This window comes from Panicum virgatum, chromosome 3N (assembly GCF_016808335.1).
Source record: "Panicum virgatum strain AP13 chromosome 3N, P.virgatum_v5, whole genome shotgun sequence".
NCBI lineage: Eukaryota > Viridiplantae > Streptophyta > Magnoliopsida > Poales > Poaceae > Panicum > Panicum virgatum.
The window spans coordinates 16,945,033-16,967,674 of NC_053147.1; the positions used below are offsets into that span (position 1 = coordinate 16,945,033).

The window sequence follows — 22,642 nt, forward strand, 5'->3', positions numbered from 1 at the left end:
TCCGCCATGGAGCCGGCGCCCGCCCGCAACGACATGGAGTTGGGAGATGCAGCATCGCGAATGAGCACCAACTCCAACAGTGTTGTCGCTCCCGTGTTTCAAAACCGCCCGTCCGCCATGGAGCTGCTGGCCGCTATGGAGCTGCCGTCCGCCGTGGAGACGGTGGCCTTCCGCGACGCGAACTTCGGCGTTGGTAGTGGCAGCCATTCATGTCGACATTACTTTCTTTGATCAAAATCAATCTGATCACTGCTAACGTGGCTGCATGCATGCAGTGGATGGTCATGCTGGCATCACCATCGACGTCGGAGTTGAATCCCACCCTGAACGTCCGAGCACACCACAAAATTTGAGTGCAACAGTAAGTTCATCTACTATTTCCTTAATAACTTAGAACAATTGCCAGGCAGCGAGTGATTTTGTTATAAGCTCATACAATTTTACACTTCCGTATGTCTCTTGTACGAGTGACACAAGCAACACAAATCTCAAAGAACATTTGAAGCCAAAAATTGGAATGATCTTTGATACACTGAAAGATGTGGAGGAATTCTACAAGTCGTATGCACATGAAGTTGGTTTCTCAGTTCGTGTTGGTCAGCACAAGAAGGGAAATGACGAAATATTAATCAAGAGGTATTATTGTTCAAGGGAAGTGTATAGAAAGGATAACGTAACAAATGCAAGTGATGAATCTGGGAAAAAAAAGAAAGACACATAATGTGATGTAAACCAGATGTGGATGTCAGGTACATATTGTTGTCAAGCTTGGCATTGACAAGAAGTATAGAATTGTTTCAATGGTTGAGGAGCACAGCCATGGGTTCGTGTCGCCAGATAAAAGGCATTTGCTAAGATCCAACCGGAGAGTCAGTGAGAAGGCTAAGAGTACATTGTTCAATTGCCATAAGGCTAGCATTGGCACCTCACAAGCATATCGACTTCTCCATGTCAGTGAGGGTGGTTTTGAGAATGTCAAATGCACAAAGAGGGATTTACAAAACTATTATCGTGACCTCCGAATCAAAATCAAGGATGCAGATGCACAAATATTTGTGGCACAACTTGAGCGAAAGAAGGAAGTAAATCCTACCTTCTTTTATGAGTTTATGGTGGATGATAAAGGATGACTTTTTTCGTGTATTTTGGGCAGATGCTGTATGCAGGAAAAACTATAGTCTTTTTGGGGATGTGGTTTCGGTAGATGCGACATATACCACCAACCATTATAACATGAAATTTGTGCCATTTACTGGAGTCAACCATCACTTGCAAAGTGTTTTCCTTGGGGAAACATTCTTAGCAGATGAAAAGATTGAGTCATATGTATGGTTGTTTGAGACATTTCTTATGGCTATGGGTGGAGTAGCACCTCATCTAATCACAACAGATGAAGATGCGAGCATGAAGGCTGCTATTCCTCAGATTCTACTATATACAGCTCATAGACTTTGCATGTGGCATATCATGGAAAAGGTACCTGAGAAGGTCGGGCCCTCTATAAGAGATGATGAACAATTTTGGGAAAGGCTAAACATGTGTGTTTGGGGGGACCGAGAATTTATATGAATTTGTGTCACAATGGAATTCTATCATAACAGATTATGGACTAATGGAGAATGATTGGTTTTCCTCTAGGTTTCAAATTCGCGAATCATGGATTCCGATATACTTTTTGGACATACCTCTAGCAGGAATGCTTAGGACAAGATCACGATCGGAGAGTGCAAATTCCTTTTTTAACCGTTTCATTCATAGGAAGTTGAGCTTTGTTGAGTTCTGGCTAAGGTTTGACACAGCTTTGGAGTGCCAGCGCCCAGAGGAGTTGAAAGCCGACAATGTAAGTCTTCACACCACTCCTAAAATGATGACACCATGGCCCATGGAGAAGCAATGTAGTGTGATATATACACATGAAGTTTTTAGTAAATTTCAAGAACAAATCATAGTTGCAAGAGACCATTGCATTGTTCAAGGTATTGAAGAGTGTGAAGATATAAAATGTTTCACCATCAGTAGCCTATCTGGAAAAGAGCGAGTTGTTCAGATGAACAAGACAAACATGTTTGGTAGGTGCTCCTGTAAATTATATGAGTCCTATGGCATCCCGTGTCGGCATATCATACAAGTGCTTCGCGCCGAGAAGCAAAAATGAGGTACCATCGAGTTATATTTTGAAGAGATGGGAGACAAGATGTAAAAGGTGTGTACTGTATGTTTCTTTCCTTTGGTTGTTTTGTTTCCTTCTGTACAGCCCCTTTTCTATTTTATACTATCAGTCTTAATGACCTCTTCAATTTTACAGGGAACTATTTTATGATCATGAAGGTAACCTACTGGATGAAAAGCCAAAGGATCCTAGGGAGGTGGCAATGCGGAAAAAGATTTCATAATCGCGCAACAAGTTTGAAGACCTTATCCAAATGGCCAAGAACTCTGAACATGGGATGGGCTTTTTATATTCGAGTTTATCGAACCTAGTAGAACCTCTCCAGAAGATCACGCCTGCTACGAGAGTTGATAAACAGGATGAATATGAATCTTTCCTGGGTAAATTCCAACTGAAGTCGATATACATCCACCAAACGATATCAGGTCGAAAGGGAGATCCAAAAGAATTAGGAAGAGCAAGGAGCCTAAGACCGGAAGTGGAAGTAAGGGTAAGAAGAAACGCAAGTGTAGGAAATGTAAGCAAGTAGTTGATCATGATGCGCGCAATTGCCCAAACAATGTGGTTGGCAGATATTTGAATCTGCTGTAAGCTTATTGGTGCTAGGTGGATGGTACTGTTGGACACCAATATACAGCTGTTCTTTTTCTATTGTTCATATAGTTTGGTTGGTACTGTGTCCTTTGACATGACAGGACAAAACTCAAATTATGTTAGCCAATTAGCATCCTGTTATATTGTCTCCCCCCTCATGATGAGAATTATGCATAATGTTTTTAAACAGTCATTATGTCCCTGTATCTAAATTCACTCAAACTGTCACAACATATCAGGATGTTCTTGTCCTTTATTTGGGAGATGGATGAGCATATGCAGTTGAGAGTAGTTACATTACTATGGCAGTGGTGGCTAGAAAGAAATCGGGTCCGGGAAGGGGAGAGGAGGCGATCAGTTTCAGAGCTGATCCCAAACGACATTGTGGTCCAGTGTGATGAATTTCTGAAAATATGAAGCAAGGAGCACTTAATAGCACTCCCAAACGCTGGTGCAAACCAGTGGGAGACACTCTGAAAATTAACATCGATGGTTCATATATTGCTGAAACAAGTTGTGGCGGCTGGGGTTTTGTCATTAGAGATGCAGAGGGAGCTGTCATACATGCTGGTGCTGGAGGTATACCTTGTGCGATGGATGCATTTCATGCCGTTCAGTTAATGGAATCACTATTCCCATAAAACAAAACAACAACAACAACAACAAGCAAGAATCTGTTTTGCACTTGAGTCAATCTCATTATCAAATGACATAACACAATCCCATTACATATTTTCAGATGATAGAGTACAATTCAAGCTAAATCATTTCAAATGACATAACACAATTGAAGCTCATCAATTTTTTTTTGTACAAATGGACTGAACACAATTCAATCTAAACAATTGCTGGAGCCTTCAATCAAAGCTTCGACTTGTTATTCTTCCATGGGAACGCGAGACAATATGCTTTCTGCATCACCAGTCAGTTTCAGTCCGGAGGGTTGTAGCTATTGCTCTGAAAGGGATTCCTTGATCAGCTTCTCGGTGAGGTAGCCCCATTACACTGTCAATTGTACCAACCTGCACAAAGTTCCGATCGTCAGGAACAAGATATATTACAGCATTGTGGTAAAAAGATTGATGGCACAGAACTATATGAGGGCTTTGCGTTGCCTGGTTTATTTTGAGCTCTTGTACTATTTGTTTGCGAACTGACTCCTGAATGTTCATTTGAATACCCTATAGGAGAAATTGTAATACTGTTCACTCCATCGAGCTATAGGTCATATGGTTGAAATAACATCACAATCCAGTCAACAGAGAATTCCAGAACTTTTTGCATGCTTATAATATTTGCTGATGTACATAAATTAGCACAGGAAAATATGGCTATCCTATTCATTTGGCATTTCCACCTCGTTTAAGTGTATGGTGTAAAGTGAAATGAATGTGGCCATGTCATTGCAGAATGATTAAACAAAGAAATCACATGATAAGACACAGAGAATTCTGATTGTCAGAAAAAACACATACAATGTGCCATCTAAAGAAAAAGGGGGTTACTTTTCATACCAAGAAATACAATATTCTACACACCCATTTGTGCCTCACTAGCTGGACAACACTTTCATCTCAAGATCATCTGAAGATCATCCATTGATAGCTGCACATCTTCCACTTTCATCTTACCATGTAAAATTCAGTATGCAACTATGGAAGAACAGAATAGTGGATCAACTGTTGCAGCTCTCAGACTTACCAAATTCTCCAGAACTTCATCAGGAATTTTGTGGAAATAAACCTGGTCATCAACATTTACAGTGGAAATACCAATAGCATCACAGAGGCGGCGAGGGGGCTGCCGACCCAGGCGACGGAGGGTGGCGGCGACCCGAGGGAGGCGGTGGAGGGCGGCGGCGACCCGAGGAGGTGGTCCATGGCGGCGGCGGCCCTTGGGAGGCGGCGACCCGAGGGAGGCGGTGGAGGGCGGCAGAGGAAACCCTAGGCGGTGGCGGCGTCTGGGGGAGACGAAGCGCCATGCCCTGTGCGAGGCCCAGACGGAGACGGACGGAGGGGCGGCGCTGCTGGAGCTTGTCCGAGGCCGGCGGCGCCTAGGGCAGGCACTCGAATTGCGGCGCGCCTGGAGCTCCAATGGCGGCGCCCAGGAGCGATCCGCGGGACGGGGCGGAGGGAGACGGAACGGGAGCTAACGGCGCGTGGGGTTACACTCGGAGGGGGGTTTTACGAAAATCGCAGGCCAGGTTGGGTTGAGGGGCGGGCGCCTAACTGAAAAAATCCCCAGCTCCGATCGGTGCCTTCGGATGGGGATCCAGTGGCCTCTGTTGGGGGTTTCCAAAGTTTGCACAAGGATCCTGGTTTCCATAGGATATGGTGCCAAGATAAAATGTAAAGACAATAAAAAATAAATGTATTTGACAGATTTGATTGTGTTGTTTTCTCAATCGGCCGTGACCCTTTATATTTATAGGGTGGAGTCGACTTGTCCCGCAAGAAACCCTATTACAAGAGCTAAATCTATGAAGACACAAGTTGTACTCGGACTTTTTCTTGACCGATCAGACCGGTCAGACCCACCGGTCGTGGTAGACCGTCTACAGATACCTAGACCGGTCAGACTTTCTGGACATACCGGTCAGCGGTCAGACCGGTCTGTTCAAGTTGCTGCCAATTTTGGTCGTCAACAATATATTATTGATCACCGGCCTTAGACAATTTTGGTCTAGAGGAGTGCTCTTTGCCACGCAAGCTTTGCCAAAAAACAGGGGGGCATATGTTAACAACCAAAATTGGCAGAGACTGGTCTGACCGGTGCGCTCGAGCAGTCTGACCGGTCGAAGCGTCTATAACTGGTCTAGCATGACCGACCGATCTGATCGGTGGGTCTAACCGGTCCAAGCAGAGTCCGAGTACAATTTGTACTTTTCATAGATTCAAATCTTGTAATAGGATTTCTTGCGGGTCAAGTCTACTCCACCCTATAAATCTATAAATATAAAGGGTCACGGCCGTTTGAGGAATCCAAACCAATCGAATCTATAAAATATATTTATCTTTCATCGTCTTTACCCTTTATCTTTACGCTAGCTTTTCCAACCACGACATGTTGTTCTTCCTTCGTTTTCATGACGGTTGAGGACGTCCTAGCTGGCCTGCCAAGTCTAGGGCAACCCAAGATGTGCCTGCTCCGACAGATCTCCCCCGGGCGGGCGTTCGTTGGATCCTCGTCGAACTGCCCCGACGAGACCAATCTGACCGATCCACCATACCGGTCTGACCGATCCACCATACCGGTCTGACCGGTTGGTACCGCGGCGCTGCAAGGTATGCCGCTGTTCGCCGCATTCTAGTTTCGTGTATTGACTCCGAATCGGCGCCAACACTTTCGTATGCACCAAAACACTCAACGAGTCAGTTTCTCCTTCACCCTCCAGCCTTCCTCCACTGGCTGCCACTTGGACCCCACGAGTCAGTTTCTCCTTCAACCTCCAGCCTTCCTCCACACGTAGCCGCCAGTTTCGACGTCCGCTCTCGTAGCTCCGCGGCCTGCAGCGCCTCTCCGTCGCCGCCAACACCTTATGCGGGCCCATCCCACCGTCGCTCGCGCGCCTGCAGCAGTTCCTCCACCTCAACCTCTCCAACAATGCCCCGCCAGCGCTCGCGCTCCGTGGCCTCCGTGAATTCATGGGAGACGAGGACATGTGCTCCCGCATGGTGATCCTCCGAGCTGGAGGCGCGCCAGGCCTTTGTCACCGAGCAATCGATGGTCAATTCGGCAGCACGAGATAGAAATTTGAATGGATTAATGGTGAAAAAAGCTACGGAATGCTGGGATTGAAGCAATGCGCTTCGAACGTGACTGAATTTGACCACACAGGAAATCCAATCAAAACACAATGTAATTGTCACGAACAGATGCAAACATTCAGGCATTCAGCATCTACAACTGAAATCCAAAACAAACAAGGAGAAACAGAGCATACCTCTCTGTGCGGTCTCTCGGCATCGGGGGTGCGGAGGCCCGCAAGCGACGGCAGGAAGGGCCGTTAAAGGCATTGTTGGAGAGGTTGATGTGGAGGAGCTGCTGCAGACGCGCGAGGACATGAACGTGCAGGGAAGTAGATGAAGGTGTATTGAAGTATATGTTCTCTGGTTCCTTTCTAAATTAAGTCTTGAGGTAGTCGAATGACTTTTTTTTTTCTCGAACACGCAGGAATCTACGCGTCGTTGTATTAATAGGAATCTACGCGTCATTGTATTAATAGATAGAAAGATCGGTCTGAATTACAATGTCGAATCCACGGCCTGAGTTTGTTTTTTTGTTACAAACGCGCCTTAGGGCAAGTATATTGGTGTCGTCTAATAGGTAGTCTCATGCATACAACGTAATTTTGAGACGCCTTATTAGACAACTTATACAATAGGTTGTCTCATAAAACTCTTTAATTCTTTAATTTGTGTAAATAAGAAAAAGGAATGTTGTATGTTGCATGCCAACTAAAACTCTTACAATGGTGGTCTAGTTGTCTCATAGTCCTAAAATTTAGCTTATGAGACGGTTGTCTCGCGAAACAACGACCTCTTTCTCTCACCTCGCTCTCTCTCATCCACACATCATCAAAAATCCTATGTGGCATTGCATGAGATGAGCTATGAGACCACTAACGTGTAGCAATATACTTGACCATATGAGAGGTAAACAACCACACACCCAACAAAGTCGCACATGAGCTATGCCAGCATCTCCCCCATCGCCTTCGCCCCCGCCAACTTCCACAAGACCGCCTGCTCGTTAGCAGGGCCGTCTCTAGGAATTCGAGGCCCCAGGCCGAAATGCAAAATGAGGCCTTAAAATATATAAGAATATATATTTTCTTGCAATTATGCAATTCCTGTTTTTAATAAAAATAAATAAAAGTAAATCAAATTTAAACCACACTTCATAACTAATCAACAAAAAAGAAGATAATAAAAAATGAAAACACCAAACCTACCGTGGAGTAGAGCGTGGTGTCCAAGGCAACTGGGCACCAGGCAATGTTGTTGGCTTGTTGCCTTGTTGGTCGGTCATCCTAGGGGCCAGCGCCCAGCGGGCAGCGTACGCGGCAGCTGGTAGGCTCCCAGTAGCCATCGCGGTTGTCGTCGTGGCCGGCAGATGCAGGATGCACGCGCGCAGGCACGCAGCCCAGTCCTAGCCTACAGTGACAGCGATCGGACAACGATTTGTGTTCTATTTCGCCGATGATGATTCGCTAGCCAGAGTAGAGTGCCCAGCTGCCGAGCTGCACCTTGACCCAACTACTTGGGAGCGCCTTGGCCCAACTACTTGGGGGCCCCTTGTTGGGGGCGCCACCTTCGGCCACACGCCGAAGGCCCCACCTCGAGCAAGCGAGTCGAGACTGGACAGAGGCCTCAGACGACGAGGTCTTTGCATGATGAGCAAAGATCCGACAAGAGAAGGGCGAACCGAAGGCCCAGCGAAGATCCCGACCGCTTCGCCAAGGCGCGCGAAGCCGGGACAAAGAGGCAAGAGACCGATACGAGCGACGACCGGAAGCAAGACGAAGATCGGCTACGGGGTCGAGTACCGGAGCAGACTGACAATGATGTTGGCAGCCATGCCGCGGCGGGTCTAAGTGGGAGTCTAACTGTAATCCACTGAGTGATGTACAAGTACGGGTCTGCTCTGAGAATATTATAGAAATCTAGCCGTTGGAGGGCATTACAGTGTAATTTGGAGGGCTGGTAGGTGAACCGCCGCCTATAAATACTCCTTCAATACAAGGAGAGAGAATACCGGGCGATTGTCCGAAGGCTACTTCTGTTTCCTCGTGTTCGCTACGTCTTCGCATTACGCACGTTACCTGACTGTTATAGTGTTCTCCTCTCCGGAGACACTCTCCACCAAGACCCCTCCGTTTGGGGGGGCTCTGTGCCGTCGCCCAGCTGGCCCGTGGCCATCGATGGGCCTGCCTGTTAGTCTCCAGCAGCACAGGGCGGGCATCCATGTGGCAGCCATTGAAAATGCAGCGGTTGCGCATTTTCCAAATGGACCAAGCCGTGAGGATCATCAGGGAGTTCAGCCCTTTTCTAGCAGCCTTCGGCGCTCTGCGCCACCTCCACCAATCTTTGGAGGTGGCAAACTCCAAAGAAGGAGCCAAGTGCTGCAGACCGACCCTTTGAAGGACGGACGTCCATACCTGTCTTGTGAAAACACAAGACGTGAGAATGTGCTTGACTGTCTCATCCTCTTGGTCGCAAAGGAGGCACTTGTCCGGGTGTTGGAGTCCCCGACGGGCTAGCCGATCCGCCATCCAGCATCTGTTGAGAATGGCCAACCAGAGGAACATCTTGCACCGAAGGGGCGCCCAAGACTTCCAAAGAGCTTGTACGGCTCAAAACCAGATGAGCCCACAAAGAACCTGGTGTAAGCTGATCGAGCGGAGTAAGACCCTGAGCTCTCTGGCATCCACAGATGTTGGTCCGGTTGGCCCTCGAGCAACTGAACGTTTTCTAGGGCATCCCAAAGCTCCAGGTAATCCACTATAGCTGGAACCGACAAGCCTCCTGCAATGTCGCCCACCCAACACAAATCTTGTATGGCCTCATGAACAGTCCTCCAAGACCGCGCCCGCTTGTTCACGAAAGGGACCAAAGCCGGAGCAAGGTCGAATGGCTTCTGAGTTCTGACTTCTGAATGCAAGACTGGATATTAGCATTAGCTATCTGATTGTGATTAGTTATATAAGTATTTGGTTCTACTACTATCTCATTCTTTCGATTTCTGCAGTAGCTGGATATAAGATCACAAATCACAGTTACATCTTACATGACATGCCTCATAATTTTCCATTTGAAGTACTTGATATTTGATGCATGCCTGGTCAGCATGAATAAAGGGATTGATCACATACTAAGGATAGTTTGATACTATACTTGACAAATAGACTTGTAGTAGTAACCTTGCTTTGTGTACAATGCTTTCAAAGTCACAGATCATATCACAGTTCGCGAACATCTGGGGCTTCATACTTGATATTTGTTCTGGTACATCCTACTTAACTCGATACATATGGGATCATTGATGAACAGAAAGTTGCATCAGTACAAAATTTAAGACTTTAAGTGTGTGACAGTGCAAATGCAAGATTTGATGAGCTCTCGATCCGTGGCCTGTCACTGATGCTCGCTGGATCCACTCAATTCGTGTCCTCTGCTCACCAGACACGCTCGATACATGTCCTGGTGCCACCCTTGTCGTCGCTCCCGCCCTGACCTCCCCTCACCTATCGTTATCGGCGCCGCGGCCTGGCGCCGCCATCGTCACCTCCACTTCGGAGAGCATGGGGAAGGAGGGGGCAAATGTTTTCTCTCTGGGTTTGTTTGATGATAGAAAATGAACGGTTGAAGGAGGGCTCTCGGGATGAGAGTATTAGGAGAGCCCACTCAAAATAGTTTTTCCGTAGTTTTTTGAATGCTGCTCACCACACTTAGCAGCATACGCCAATTTTTTAGGGCGATCTCCTATTTAAGGAGAGCGGCAACAAAACAAATTCGAATTTGTTTTGAGTTTGAAAAGTTTGTTAATAGTTAATTTGTAACATTTTTCTAGATCTTATTTTACTGTAATGTTAATAGTGTTGTCCTATGATAGCCACAAATTAAATTCAAAAATATGTGACTCCGAATCTGTGTAGATTACATTGACAGAACTGCGGGACGAAATAATTAAGTATGGTAAAAATAGCGAATGAGAGAACGTGAAAAGTATTTTTCGCATATTCAATGATCCTTAGCAGTAGCTTCGCCAACTAGAAACTGCAGCAAACCAGACCGAGCTTCTTACTTACACTGAAAGATACAAGAGTACACAGAGCGCAAGCCTTAAACAACAAAAGCTTCTTCCATTGCCCAAATCAGAAGACGTACTGGTATAACATTGCTATGACAAATCTGAACATTATCGTGACGTGCTACTGGCTAATAGTAAGATTTTCCATCTCGTCCACCAAATCACCAGCTAACTCAGCCTCCAGAGATCCAAGGCACTTCTCGAATCCTTCAAGAGCTCCAAAGGCATTCGCAGGTGAGCCACCAAGGTGTCCTATTTCCTCGCGCATTCCATTGATGCCATCATACAGTCTTTTTACAGCAATCTTCATCTCAGATGTGTCTTGTGGGGGATATACAGAAGCCCCAATATCATTGACCTGGCCGGCAATCTCCTTGCAATGGCTCAGCAATTTTTCCATTGGCTCAACTTTGTCCTCATTAGCCCCGTTCTTGTTACCTGTGCTCTTGAGCAAACCAGTAATGAAACGAATCGCCTCTTTCACTACAACCAGTGAATCAGATACCACCTCAACAACCAACTTAGCAACAGCAACCTCCTCTTCAGTGAAATCATCATCATCCATATCAAGATCAGATATCTCATCTCTATCCGAACAACTCGCGGTGTCCACAGCACCATTGGAAGATTTTTCAGCAGTATTATCACCAGAATCACCAATAGGGAGTTCCTTCATCTCTCGGAGAACATCTTTCAGGCACACACCTATCTGGGTCATGGCTCGTCCTATGGCAGTACAGTTTGACGTTGGCACCTTCTTGAGAGCAGCACAGGCTTCCCATACAGTTCCTGTTACCTGGGGTATAGTTGTGTTTCGATCAGGGCTGCGAGATTCTGCATCAGATTAAAAAAAAAGGATTGTTAGCCCAACTAAAAATCTTCTGAGGGATTAAGATAAATAAAGCACAAGACTCGAGGTCTCTGAATGTGACATTTGCATCACTGCTATTTCAGATGTCCTTTACCATGACTAGAATCACAATACAGACGCAACTGACACTGATAAAAAGTCACATGCTTCTCCATCTTCAAATATGTGCAGTTAAACCAGAAATTTTAAGTCATGTGATTCTTTCATCATCAACATTGCTTTATACTTGATTCTGACTAATAGTTTTCCATATAACAATCAGTACGGACTATCTTGGGGCATTGTTTTAGACAAATAACAGCACCATATAAGCTTTGGCAGTTTTTTTTACATACCATAAGCAGAAACAGCATGCTTGAACAATGAGAAGCTAGAGTCAACCACGTTCTTTGCAGAACCACAGATGGACTTGTGAAGAGTAGGTCCAGCACCAACCATGCTTCCGTGGCAAACCAAAAGGAAACCTTGTAGGATGTTGAAATATGCAACAATGTTCTCCTTCAAGGTCTCTACATTAGGCAAGTCGCCACTCCAGAGCATTCCAGCTGCAGCAAAAGACAGGCATCAGCCCTCAAACAGAATCGCATAGTGTGTATAAAACAGAATTGCTCTACCCTAAGAACTAGCTAGAAACAAATTGCCTAATACCATTGCAGATACCATAGCTAATTTACTACATTCAGCAGAACAGCTATGTACAATCTGGTAACTGCTAAGTTAACTTACCCGAACCTGACTTCCTATGGAGCACTGATTCAGACAAAAACAAGATTTTCTTCTTTAAAAAAAACGAACAAAACAAGATTTTCCGAACCTATCAAACTTTAATTCTTGTCCCTGAAATAAACCAGCTTATGCACTCCCAGAGAAATTCCCAATCAATTCAACTACATATTCATGCTCTGGCAGCAAAGCGCGAGAAACTAAGTACATGAAATCGCTCAATTTTGCACTAACCGACGGTGGCCTGCCTAGAAACCTGCTCGCCGAGCTTAACGACCTCAGACCACTCCGTCCGCTCCAAGCTCCCCGGAACCGCCTCCGCCATCATCTGAAACACGAAGAACGAACAAGCGTCAAGCGTGTGGGCGGCGCGGCGAGGTTTTCGCGTGGGATCAGAGCTGGGCCAAGACCATGGTACCTGGAAGGTGTCGTTGATGGTCTGGAGATGCGAATCCAGGAATCGGGACAGCTCGCCGCCGCCCGCCGCTTTCTTCCCACTTCCTCCTTTCTTCGACATCGCGGCGGCCGTGGCTGTGGCGCGTCGGGACCGGGAAGAAGAGGGCGGCGCGAGCGGCGAGGAGCCGACGGGGACAAGAGACGGCGCCGCGGCGGTGGACGGGTTTATGCGGTTAGGGCTCGGGATTCTCGATGTCGGAGTTGCGCGAGCCGTTAAGAATCGCATCAAGATTCGTGCGAGGAAGTGTTTTCTCTCTCCAGCGAAACGCGAAAGCGAAGAGTGCTGTTTTGGCTTTGTTTGGACAGTAAAATCTCAAAAGTCCTCTTCGTGTTCTATTTTAAAATTAGTTGATAATTAGTCAAAAAAAACTAGTTGATAATTTATTGTACCACTACAAAATTGACATAGCTTTTGCCTTTTTTTTTTTGCTCTGAACACTACCTAAGCTTTGCGAGCAAGTCTAACGTTTGAAGAAATATCGAAAGTGCTTTGACTTAAATTAAAAGGAAAAATTCATTCTTAACCATCGAACTATCGCTTGAGAGTTGAGTTTGATTTTGACCATCTAACTCTAACATCAGAAATTTTCACCATCCAACTGTTAAAATCATTGCATTTATCTATTTAGCTATTTTGAAAGGTGCGTGGACAACTGTGAAGGTGGAATCCACATGTCAGTTCCTTTTTCACTCTCCTCTCTCCTTTTTAACTCAGGCAATAGTTTGATGATAAAAAAATAGACTCTTTACTAGTCAAAAAAACAAAACTGTTGAGACAAACTAAATACCAGCTTTGACTTAGAACAAAACTGAACTTTAGAACCCAAACATGCGATGATCATGCTTTATTTGATTAATTACTCCAGATTTAATGCTGCAGTATTCTTAATTATTCGTCAAATCTCATTCTGGCAGCAATGAGCTACTGTAACATTTTTTGGGGGAATAAAGTAGGAGCACTGCTATGTCATATACTACTGTGATAACTGACAAACCAAGTTCCTGCCAGGAGCTGCAGAAAAATGGGCTCCCCTAATACGTAAGTTACATCACATATCACATATGTACAGCGCCTGTATCCAAGAAAGGAATCGAGTTTTAAATTGTCTAAGATAGATTCTTGCAATCTATCACAGCTGCTTTCTCCGGAATTTTTGGTGATTCCTCCATGACCATGCAAGCAAGAAAATCACAAGCGCAATCCCCACTGAGCTCCAAAAGATAACCAACCAGGTAGGCATTGGGTCATGAAACAGCCCTGCTCAGATTTGCTGAATGTCAGGCAAACAGTTTGCGAAACATGGCTTTTTTTTCAACTATATCATATCACACACTGGATTGTCAGTGCTATATCTGACAAGAAAGTTGAAAAGTGGAAGCTCACCATGCCCAAACTTCATGCAGATAAGTAGCTCCACTATGCAAATAGCCAGAGAGAGCCAACAAAAGGCTCCAACCTTCTTCACTTGTTTGCTGTGGTGATTAAAACCAAGGTCTATCATCAATTATCCAACAATAAAGCGTAATACTGTGCATGCGCGCAGTTGCTAACAACTGAATGGCTAGTAGGCTAACCTGTCTTGTAAGTAGGAGTTATACTCGCGGATGGTTGGGATGGCAATCAGCCACCAGAGGATCAATCTGTACACGACCAAGGGGTTCCTTGGAGGAATCCATAGACAAAATTTGAGAAAGAATGTGTTAAGCTCCACAGTCATGAAGACGGCGCAGAGGAAAAGCACTTGGATGAATCGCAGTGACCCCATGAAAGGATGCCACTGATCCTTGTCCCATTGTGCAGGGGTGAACTGGCTCAGCGATCTTTTCACCTGCAAGACAATCAAAGAGTGTAAATTAGTCTGCCAGTGTGCACAGATAATGCTGAAGTTCTAGATCAATTCAAACTAGGAGTTCTTATACTTCTCTGGAGTAACATAACTGAAATAATTTAGGTTGCGTTTATAACTCTGTTTTATGATTGGGGGCATTCAGAAGTGATTGCTGTGGCTGCAGCTGCAGCGGTAACAAACTACCGCTACAGTGGCTAGAGACATAAACTGCTGCAGCTGAGCACAAAAGTAAATAGCACAGCCGGGCACAGAGATCATCGCTTAATTAGAAATATTCATTCTGAAACATTTTTTAGACTATTTGATTTCATGTGCTATGATAGAACAAGTTCTACGAGTCAAACTCAATAATAGCTACAATTGTTTGGCCCTAGGACAACATGTGGGCAAGCCTGATTACAAGCCTGGTTGTCTGAAATAGATGTTACTATTCACATGTTGATCCAGTTTGTAAGATAACAGTGAATGCACAACTGTATGGGAAAAGAATTGTGAAGAAACTCAAGGCTCAATAACGACACAGAGCAGATTTGGACAGCGCAACAGATGTAAAACAGGCCCACTGGGAAAACCTCACATGTTGTCTGGCATCTCACATGCAAGAAGTCAAAGCAATTTACTTTTGCTCAGTAAACTGCATTGCTTTTGAGTCACTTGTCTTGGACTATCCTTTGGCAAGGTGCTGTCCTAACTCAGAGCAGTATCCATGGTGTGTAATTCTTATGAAAAAAAGCAAAATATCCAAGGGAAACTTAACAAGTATAGAAGATCAGGGATTCAGGGCCATGGTGATAAAAAGTGCAGTGGAACAAACCCCCGGGATACTGCTCTGCTTATGTTTCAGACACCAGCACTTCAGCAGTCTCTAAAACATGTGTTAGTTCTCAAAACTGTTTTTCGTAAGTTTTGGTCCAAAATACATAGACAACATACTTCTAAAAGAAGACCTATTCAGGAACAAAGGCCTTGTCAATACAAGGATACAATTGCAACAAAATTACCCTGCTATAAGATGGAGAAACCATTCGCCTGCAAATGTATTTTCAGTTAACATACCTTACCCATGATGCTTGGTTGGCGGCTCAGTCCAACCCATTCATATGTTTTGCCGTCAAAGTAACGTACTGTGTGCATTCCTGCCCAAATACCTGCATAAAAATAGCAGCATTTCCATCAAAAACATATAATTATCATCATCAAATAATTTCAGAAATTACATCAGTTCTTCTTAGGTTCCCTGGGCCATGAGTATTAAATATACTAAGATCTTGATTTGCTCAATAGAAAGTTTACTTTCTAGGCATCAGGTGATATAATAACATTAAATATTCTAGTCAAATAACAAGATGCCAGAGGCATGCCAGACATGTACTATTTTTTATTTTCCATTTTGACTTATGGATACATAGCTAATCTTAAATACTATGAAGTTACAGTTGATAGAATCCAATGCAAAGAAATTGTATAAAATCATGCAAAAGGAGAAGATGTCGATTACTTTAATATGCTTATTACTTAGCTTACTGATCAACAGCAGATCACATTAATATCAGTAAGGTAACCGAAAGTATGAAACATGAACATTAACTATCTTCAAATGTCTCACCAAACCAATTGCAGATCAAGATATCCAAAATAATGCTATCCCACCAGCACTCGTTAAAGTTTGGCAACATGTGTCTGAACGTTAGCTGCAAAATGTCATAGTCAGCATGCTTCCTTGTCCAAGAGACGACAAGAATGAAAAGTTAACTTTGAAGTCCTTTCCAGTACGGCACCCAGATCTAACCTCCATAAGCTCAAAGCCAATGGACAAGACCCAAAGGAGAAGTTGATTTCGTATCATTACAGCTTTGCCCCACCACCCAAGGATATGGGCAACAACGAATTCATCAAACAATGTCTCCTATACATAGATCAGACAGTCTAGTTTAATAGAGTAATAGCAATAATGATGACCAAAGCATGTGCGTTTTCACAGAATAGGAAGGTTCATATGGAAAATCATACATAAATATTTATGAACTTGTTTTTAGGGTTTTCTGGAACATACAGACGGCAATCAGCTCCATAAGATCTCTCTGGCAATTCTGCATTTGGAAAAAAATGTTTATTGCCAGCACTTTATTTAAAAATAAATCTTATATCTCCTGTGAATTTAATCAGAGATTTTACCAACTCCAAGATCAGGGTGAAGGTGTTTCATGAACTGGCGAGCATCATCACGATTCTGGAAAATTAGCAGCAAATAAGAGCCACAGATTAGTTAGCTAAAATGCCCTTCGCACTGACGTGCCCAAATTAATCAAGTCATTGACCAAAGGCGATGATGCCAACAGAAGAGTATCCGACCGAACCACATATGTAGATAACCTGGAAAAGAAGAAATGTAATAGCGACGAGGTAAACGACAGCCAGTCCATGCACCAGGCGCCAGACAGCAGGATGGGGCCTAATAAGTATCCTGTGACAAAATTGCCAGGGCACTGAATCAGTATCGTCCAAAAACGTCAGCACATCGACCTATACTGATGTATGATAGATTTATGGGAGCTGAAAATGGCTATGGACTGCAAAGCAATATTTTGCAAGGTCAGGGAGATGAGAACAGAAATCTTGCAGCAAGTACAGACAGTAAAGATGCCTTGGCACCGTGTCCCTAAGGTAGTTTGTCTACCTGATCCACAATATGCACAGCACAACTGTGGCTCGAGAGCAACATGACAAACGAAGCGATGCACTGATAAAGCCCAATGTTTGATTTCCATTTTTTTTAAAAGAAGGGAAATTTACTCACGTTGAAGGTGCCTGAAGCGTGCAGTAGGCAAGGAAGACTGCAATCATAGCCCAGACACCCCTGGAAAGTTTCAGTAACAGAAGGTGAGTCAGCATCACTCACTCTCTCCAATCATTGTGCACTGCTGTGAGGTAAAACAGCTCGAGTCCAAAAGGTGGCATCAGAATGTAACAGTGGCCTGATAATCTTTTGCGTTTGGAATAGATGAAAAGTAGTAGACTGCTTCTTCTTTTATTTCTACTTTTGAAAAATTCAGTGCTGTTTACTCCCTCCGTTTCAAATTATAAGTCATTCCAAAAATCTTGGAGAGTCAAATCATCTCAAAGTTCGCCCAAAATTATAGAGAGAAATATAAAGATTTATGACATCAAATAAGTGCACTAAGAAAATATAGCTAACAAAGAATCTAATGATACTTAATTGGTATTATAAATATTATTATCTTGTTATGTAAATTTGGTCAAATTTAAAAAACTTTGACTCTCCAAGATTCTTGGAATGACTTATAATTTGGAACGGAGGGAGTAATAATTAAATATTGAGATGGTTCGGCCATACCTCTTGATTGATGTCACGCTACTGTGAGCAGCAGCGCCTTCAGGATCAAGAGCTCCACTTGCCCATCTGAAAGGGAAGAGCAATTGAATCTGTGGTCAGATGAGATGCCACCACGAGAAAGTGAAAAGGAGGGTGCCCCATGGTACGGTTGGTATCGTATCCACCGCTCAGCAGCCTACAAGTCACTCATGAATTGCATGTCCCGAGTGGCACATCCCGGGGATAACTTGGGACTGGGGGACAGCTAATGGCTGTACCTTAGGTTCAGGTCCAAGCTTAATTGGTAAATATTCTTCCTCACAAGAAATGGTATCATGTTTTCAGGAGGCAGTAGGAAAACTCTCTGGTTATTATCTTACTACTACTAAATGAACCGAAATAAACCTCTTAATTTGCACACGTTTATAAGTGCCCAAGGAAAATAATATGTAAGACAGCCTTTAGAGCAACTTTCAGACAATTACATTTCCAGGAGAGTTTCAGAACAGTTTTGGCATGAGATACTTGAGCAGGACTCCGGTTCTCCACAGCCACTCGTATTTGACGTGCGTGCCTACCCATTGATCATCCTCCAATTATTCAGAAGCTCGATCCGTTCGCACATATTCACTAAATTCCAACCAAAATCTCCTTTTGGGAAAAAAGGGAAAATAAAACCAAGCCACAAGAGTACATGGCTGCCTTTCCTCTCTGACACGGTTGCAGCACCTGGTATCCCTGGCAGCTCTTGTACTTCCCTAGCACAGGCCTTTTCGCACCCGTAAAAATTCCGTCATCAAGCGGGGCAGTACGAACACAACGGTGGCAAAGGCGAAACGAGACAGGGCTCTCCTTCTCTCTGCTTGAGGAACAGAGGAGGAGGAGGAGGAGAATTCGAGGGCGCTTACATGAGAAGGCAGGCGCCGACGAGGAGCACCGAGATGGTGTGCGGCTTGTAGAGCCACGCTGTCCACGGGTCGTACTCGTCGGCGGCGGCGGTGGCGGCGCCATCGGTCGCCGCCGGCGGCCGCCTCTCCTCGCCGTGCCGCGCCCGCTGCTTGGCCTCCATGACACGTCCTCAGTGCGCCACCCGAATCAAGAGGGAACAGCCGCCCTCTGGGTCTGAGCCCGCGACAGCAGAAACCGCCGGAACCAACGCCTGCCAGAGTTGGACCGTCCTGCAAACCGCCAAATTACCATGCCGGAGCCGCCGCCGCAGCACCGAGTCAGCAAGCGCGGATTGCCGTCGCACCCGCCGGGGCCATAAAAAGGAGACGGGAAAAAAAAACCGCGAGAGAATTCCATATGCAAGATGGCGCAACGCAACATACCGCGGAGACGAGGAACCGAGCCGCCGCGAAAGGTTGTTGGAGAGCGTATCTTTTCTTAGCCGTGCGGTGCGGTTGCCCTACGCGATCCGACGGGACGCCACAACGGAAAACGCAATCGGCGGCGACGCCCGCGCGAAGCGAATTTCGGGAAGGGGGCGCCGAGCCGGACGCGCGCCGCCGCCGCGAGCGCGGGAATTGCAGAAGGCGCGCGCGAGGCGCTGGACGACGAGAGGGGAGGCGGGCGGGCGGGCGGGCGACGAAGTGGAGAAGGAGAAGGCGAGGGAGGGTGGCGGTCGCCGCGTCTTTAAAAGAGAGGGTCCGAGGGTACCGCGGCGCGGATCGCGGTTAATCGGGGGCGTCTATTCCTCGCTCGCGCGAGCTTGCGCCGAGCTGTCGCAGCTACGCTCCGCCCCCCGCTCCCCCGCCTTCCTCCGCCTCCCAGGCTCCGGCGCCGCCCTCGGCGCCTCCGCCGCCGCCCTCCGCCGCCGCCTTCCCTAACCGAGCTCGCCGCCGCGCGCCGCCGCCTTCTCCTCGCCCCCGCCGCCGGCCCCGCCCACCGGTTATCCGGCCCCGCCCGGCCGGCGGCGCTACCGCGCCGCCGCGCCCTCCGCCGGTCGATCCGCCGCCACCGCCTGGCCGCCGCCGCCCCCGACCCCTCCTCTATTGCCGGCGGCCATGGAGCCGCCCCGCCCCCCAACAACCCGAAATGATAAGGCCGCCACCGCCCTCCACCACCCCGGCCGCCGGCGACCTCGCCGGCGGCCGCTCTGCCCACCTACCACCCCTCCCCGGCCACCCCTCCCCTTCCCCTAGCTCGCAACCCCCGCCGGCGGGCGCTCTCCCCTCCCCTGCTCGAGGAAGACGATGAACAGGGCGAGCCGGGGGCTTCTGCGATGCGGCGCGATGAAATCGCGCGCGCTATGAATAGATCTCCCGCGGTTAATCTGCCCGACTCGGTTCCGTGGTTTTCGCGCGGCTCCCCCACGTAAACGCGACGCGTCCGGGCCGCCGGAGCGAGCCGTCCCGGGTGCCCCATGTGTACCCCGGACGCTCTGGCAGGGTCCCGGGTTCCGGGGCTGGCTGGCGTTGGCATGGCACTGGCAACCCCCCCCCCCCCCCCCCCCCCCCCCCCCCCCGGGGTAGGGCGTGTGCGTGTACTATTATTTGTCGAGGCCTCAACTACTTTTGTTCCGATGCATCTGTGCGCTTCTCGCCGGAGGGCCTGGCCAGCCGATCTCCGTGCAACAAGTGGCTTGCGACTCACGTATTTGGGCTCCGGCTGAACGGCGGCAGGTGGCGAATCGAAGGCCAAAGAGTGCCGGAAACCTATACATGTTCCGGAAGATTTTTTTCCTATATACATGTTCCGGAAGATTTTTTCCTATATATTTTCCGGTATTTGAGATCCGTGCAATGTTTATCTAACGATCAGGATTACTCCAAGTGCATAGTAGTGGACCCCTCCCCCTGCGCTGCGCACAGCACGTGGTGGACACCAATCGCTTCAGGAGCGGGGAAGTCGGATGGAGATAGAAGCAAATTCAAAATTTTAAATGACCTTTTCTCATAAATGATGTACTCAATTTAAAATCCATTTGCACAGTTGTATTGATTAGAATTAATGCAACAAAATGCGATCCAATATGTTATTTTCAATTTGTCTTATTAATGTTTCAACATTTTAATATACCAGTCAAACATTTTTTACATATTATTTCAACATTTGCAATGTGCTATTTCAACATATTTTTAGTAAATGTTGATTGTTTTTTCCTCATTGTTGAGTTCAGTTTTCTAAATTGTTGAACCAATTTGGTAAAAATATTGAATACTATATTACATGGGTTCTCGTAGAGAAATACAAGGAATATAAAAATAATAGCACTGAGTAGCTCACGAGGACAGACACCTGCAATGATGGGCGCTCAGCTTTGTGCCTTGGCATGACCATGTCCTTGCTATTGAAGTGGGCCGGCTATATGCTACAGATACACGTATATGGGCTCTGTGATGGCCCGTGCGATACATGGCTTATTGATCTTCCGGAAGCTGTATAGGTCCCCCACCTGAAAAATCCGAACCCGAAAAACCCGAACACTACTTCGGGTAGCAAGCCACGGTATCGAAATTATTATGGGTATTTCGGGTTTATGACCCCGGTACCCGAATACCCAAAGATCCAGGCAGCCCAAGCCAGTATTTCAGACCAGCCCACCAAATCCCCCATGTCGGTCCGTTATCCACTACTACAAAACCCAGTAACCGCTTAACCCTAGACCTACCGCCACCTCCAGCCGCAACTTCCGTTCCGTGAGGGCGAGGGCGTGACGGTGCCTCTCCAACCTCCTCCTCCTCACCTCTCCGATCTCCTGTCTGTCCCGCCAGAGCAGGAGCCGGAGTCTGCACCCGCCAGATCCGCCTCCTCCTCCACGCCCCCAGCTTTCACTCTCGCAGTCCCGCTGGCGGCGACGGCGGCGGTGGCGAGTGGGGCTTCGGCGGCAGCGGCGACGGCGGCCCGAGTCTGTGCGCGCCTCCTCCGCCATGCGAGCTGTCGCGAGCACCTGGCCGGCGTGGAGGGACGGCATCGAGCCGACCGCGCAGGCTGCCTGGTCGACCACGAGCAAGGAACCGCCAGCCGCAGTGTGGGGCGAGCTGCGGGCGGGGAGCGGTGGCCGGCTAGGCCACGCGCTGGAGCGGTGGAGGCATGGCGTATTGCAGAGTTTAGGATAGTTCGGGTTGTTCGGGTAAACCCGAACCCGAACCTGAAATATCGAGTACCCAAAATGTCGGATTTTGTTTATTTTGAGTAAATTTCGGGTTGGAGTTTTCAAAACCCAAAATTTGAAAAACCCAAAAAACCCAATCCGAAATTTTTGGGTAACCCGAATGCCAAGGCCTACACCCGTGTGTCCATGGAAGGATGGACCCGTAAAGCATCGAGCTGTTTTACTACTCGGTGGTCGGGTTGCGTCGGCGCTTGCCTCTTTTGTTTCCAGCCGATCGTGGCTAAAATAAATCTGTGGTCTTGCGCCTTTGATTCGGCGTACACTACTACAGAATAGCTCAATAGTCCCGGTTAGCAAACCTCTTTTATCCCGGTTTCTCAACCGGGATCACCAATCCGGGACAAAAGATAGGAGTCTTTAGTCCCGGGTGTGGCAACCGGGACAAAAGAGTAGTTTTAGTCCCGGGTCATGCTACCGACCGGGACAAATAGAATTTTCACGAATAAAAAAAATGAACCCTGACCGCTCGGCGGCTTTGCCGGCCGGCGGCCGTCGCTGGCCCCAGCGCCCTCTTCTTCTACCTCTGCTTGTTCTAGTTCTACACAGCATATGTCTCATTTCTCAAATTCTCTAATCAATAACAACATCATCAAATCTCCCGTTCAATTACAACAATGAAACCAGCAACAATCCTCAAATTAAAAATATATTCAACCTTCCTTTTTTCGAACAACAACAGCTAGAACAAGTTCATCAACAGAAAAATAAAAATACT

General features: G+C 46.8%; 2 protein-coding genes and 1 long non-coding RNA gene across 4 annotated transcripts; all 3 read right to left on the reverse strand.

The window, feature by feature from the left end:
• Positions 1-3,428: 3,428 nt before the first annotated feature.
• On the reverse strand, positions 3,429-4,921 carry LOC120664701. The gene is made up of 2 exons (XR_005670992.1): positions 4,279-4,921; positions 3,429-3,786 (listed from the first exon to the last, which is right to left on the reverse strand). It is a non-coding gene; the product is annotated as an uncharacterized LOC120664701 (long non-coding RNA).
• A 5,554-nt stretch (positions 4,922-10,475) lies between these two features.
• Positions 10,476-12,804, reverse strand: LOC120664702. Of its 2 annotated transcripts, none has more exons than XM_039944000.1 (4): positions 12,589-12,804; positions 12,435-12,498; positions 11,783-11,992; positions 10,476-11,410 (listed from the first exon to the last, which is right to left on the reverse strand). In XM_039944000.1, the coding sequence occupies exons 1-4, from the start codon at positions 12,685-12,687 to the stop codon at positions 10,698-10,700; spliced, it is 1,086 nt and encodes a 361-aa protein (XP_039799934.1). In that variant the 5' UTR covers positions 12,688-12,804; the 3' UTR covers positions 10,476-10,697. The 2 variants fall into 2 exon arrangements, with proteins under 2 accessions (XP_039799934.1, XP_039799933.1); XM_039943999.1 differs by having other exon boundaries at positions 12,405-12,498; positions 12,589-12,803.
• A 652-nt stretch (positions 12,805-13,456) lies between these two features.
• Positions 13,457-19,373, reverse strand: LOC120664703 (CDP-diacylglycerol--serine O-phosphatidyltransferase 2). Its single transcript, XM_039944001.1, has 13 exons — positions 19,142-19,373; positions 18,719-18,988; positions 17,832-17,897; positions 17,274-17,333; positions 16,850-16,940; positions 16,652-16,706; positions 16,487-16,566; positions 16,266-16,382; positions 16,083-16,167; positions 15,533-15,624; positions 14,202-14,455; positions 14,011-14,099; positions 13,457-13,884 (listed from the first exon to the last, which is right to left on the reverse strand). Exons 2-13 carry the CDS (start codon positions 18,877-18,879, stop codon positions 13,757-13,759), a joined length of 1,278 nt encoding a protein of 425 aa, XP_039799935.1. The 5' UTR covers positions 18,880-18,988; positions 19,142-19,373; the 3' UTR covers positions 13,457-13,756.
• Between the last annotated feature and the right edge of the window lie 3,269 nt (positions 19,374-22,642).

Bases quoted from the DNA above. Each gene is read 5' to 3' on its own strand.
- LOC120664702 (XM_039943999.1), bottom strand. From the start codon at position 12,687: ATGTCGAAGAAAGGAGGAAGTGGGAAGAAAGCGGCGGGCGGCGGCGAG. The intron at 12,499-12,588 runs GTACCATGGTCT...TTCGTGTTTCAG, and splicing joins CCATCAACGACACCTTCCAG to ATGATGGCGGAGGCGGTTCC. The intron at 11,411-11,782 runs GTATGTAAAAAA...AATCTGATGCAG, and splicing joins GCATGCTGTTTCTGCTTATG to AATCTCGCAGCCCTGATCGA.
- LOC120664703 (XM_039944001.1), bottom strand. From the start codon at position 18,879: ATGGAGGCCAAGCAGCGGGCGCGGCACGGCGAGGAGAGGCGGCCGCCG. The intron at 17,334-17,831 runs GTATGGCCGAAC...GAAACTTTCCAG, and splicing joins AGCGTGACATCAATCAAGAG to GGGTGTCTGGGCTATGATTG. The intron at 16,168-16,265 runs GTTAGATCTGGG...GACATTTTGCAG, and splicing joins TTGGCTTTGAGCTTATGGAG to CTAACGTTCAGACACATGTT.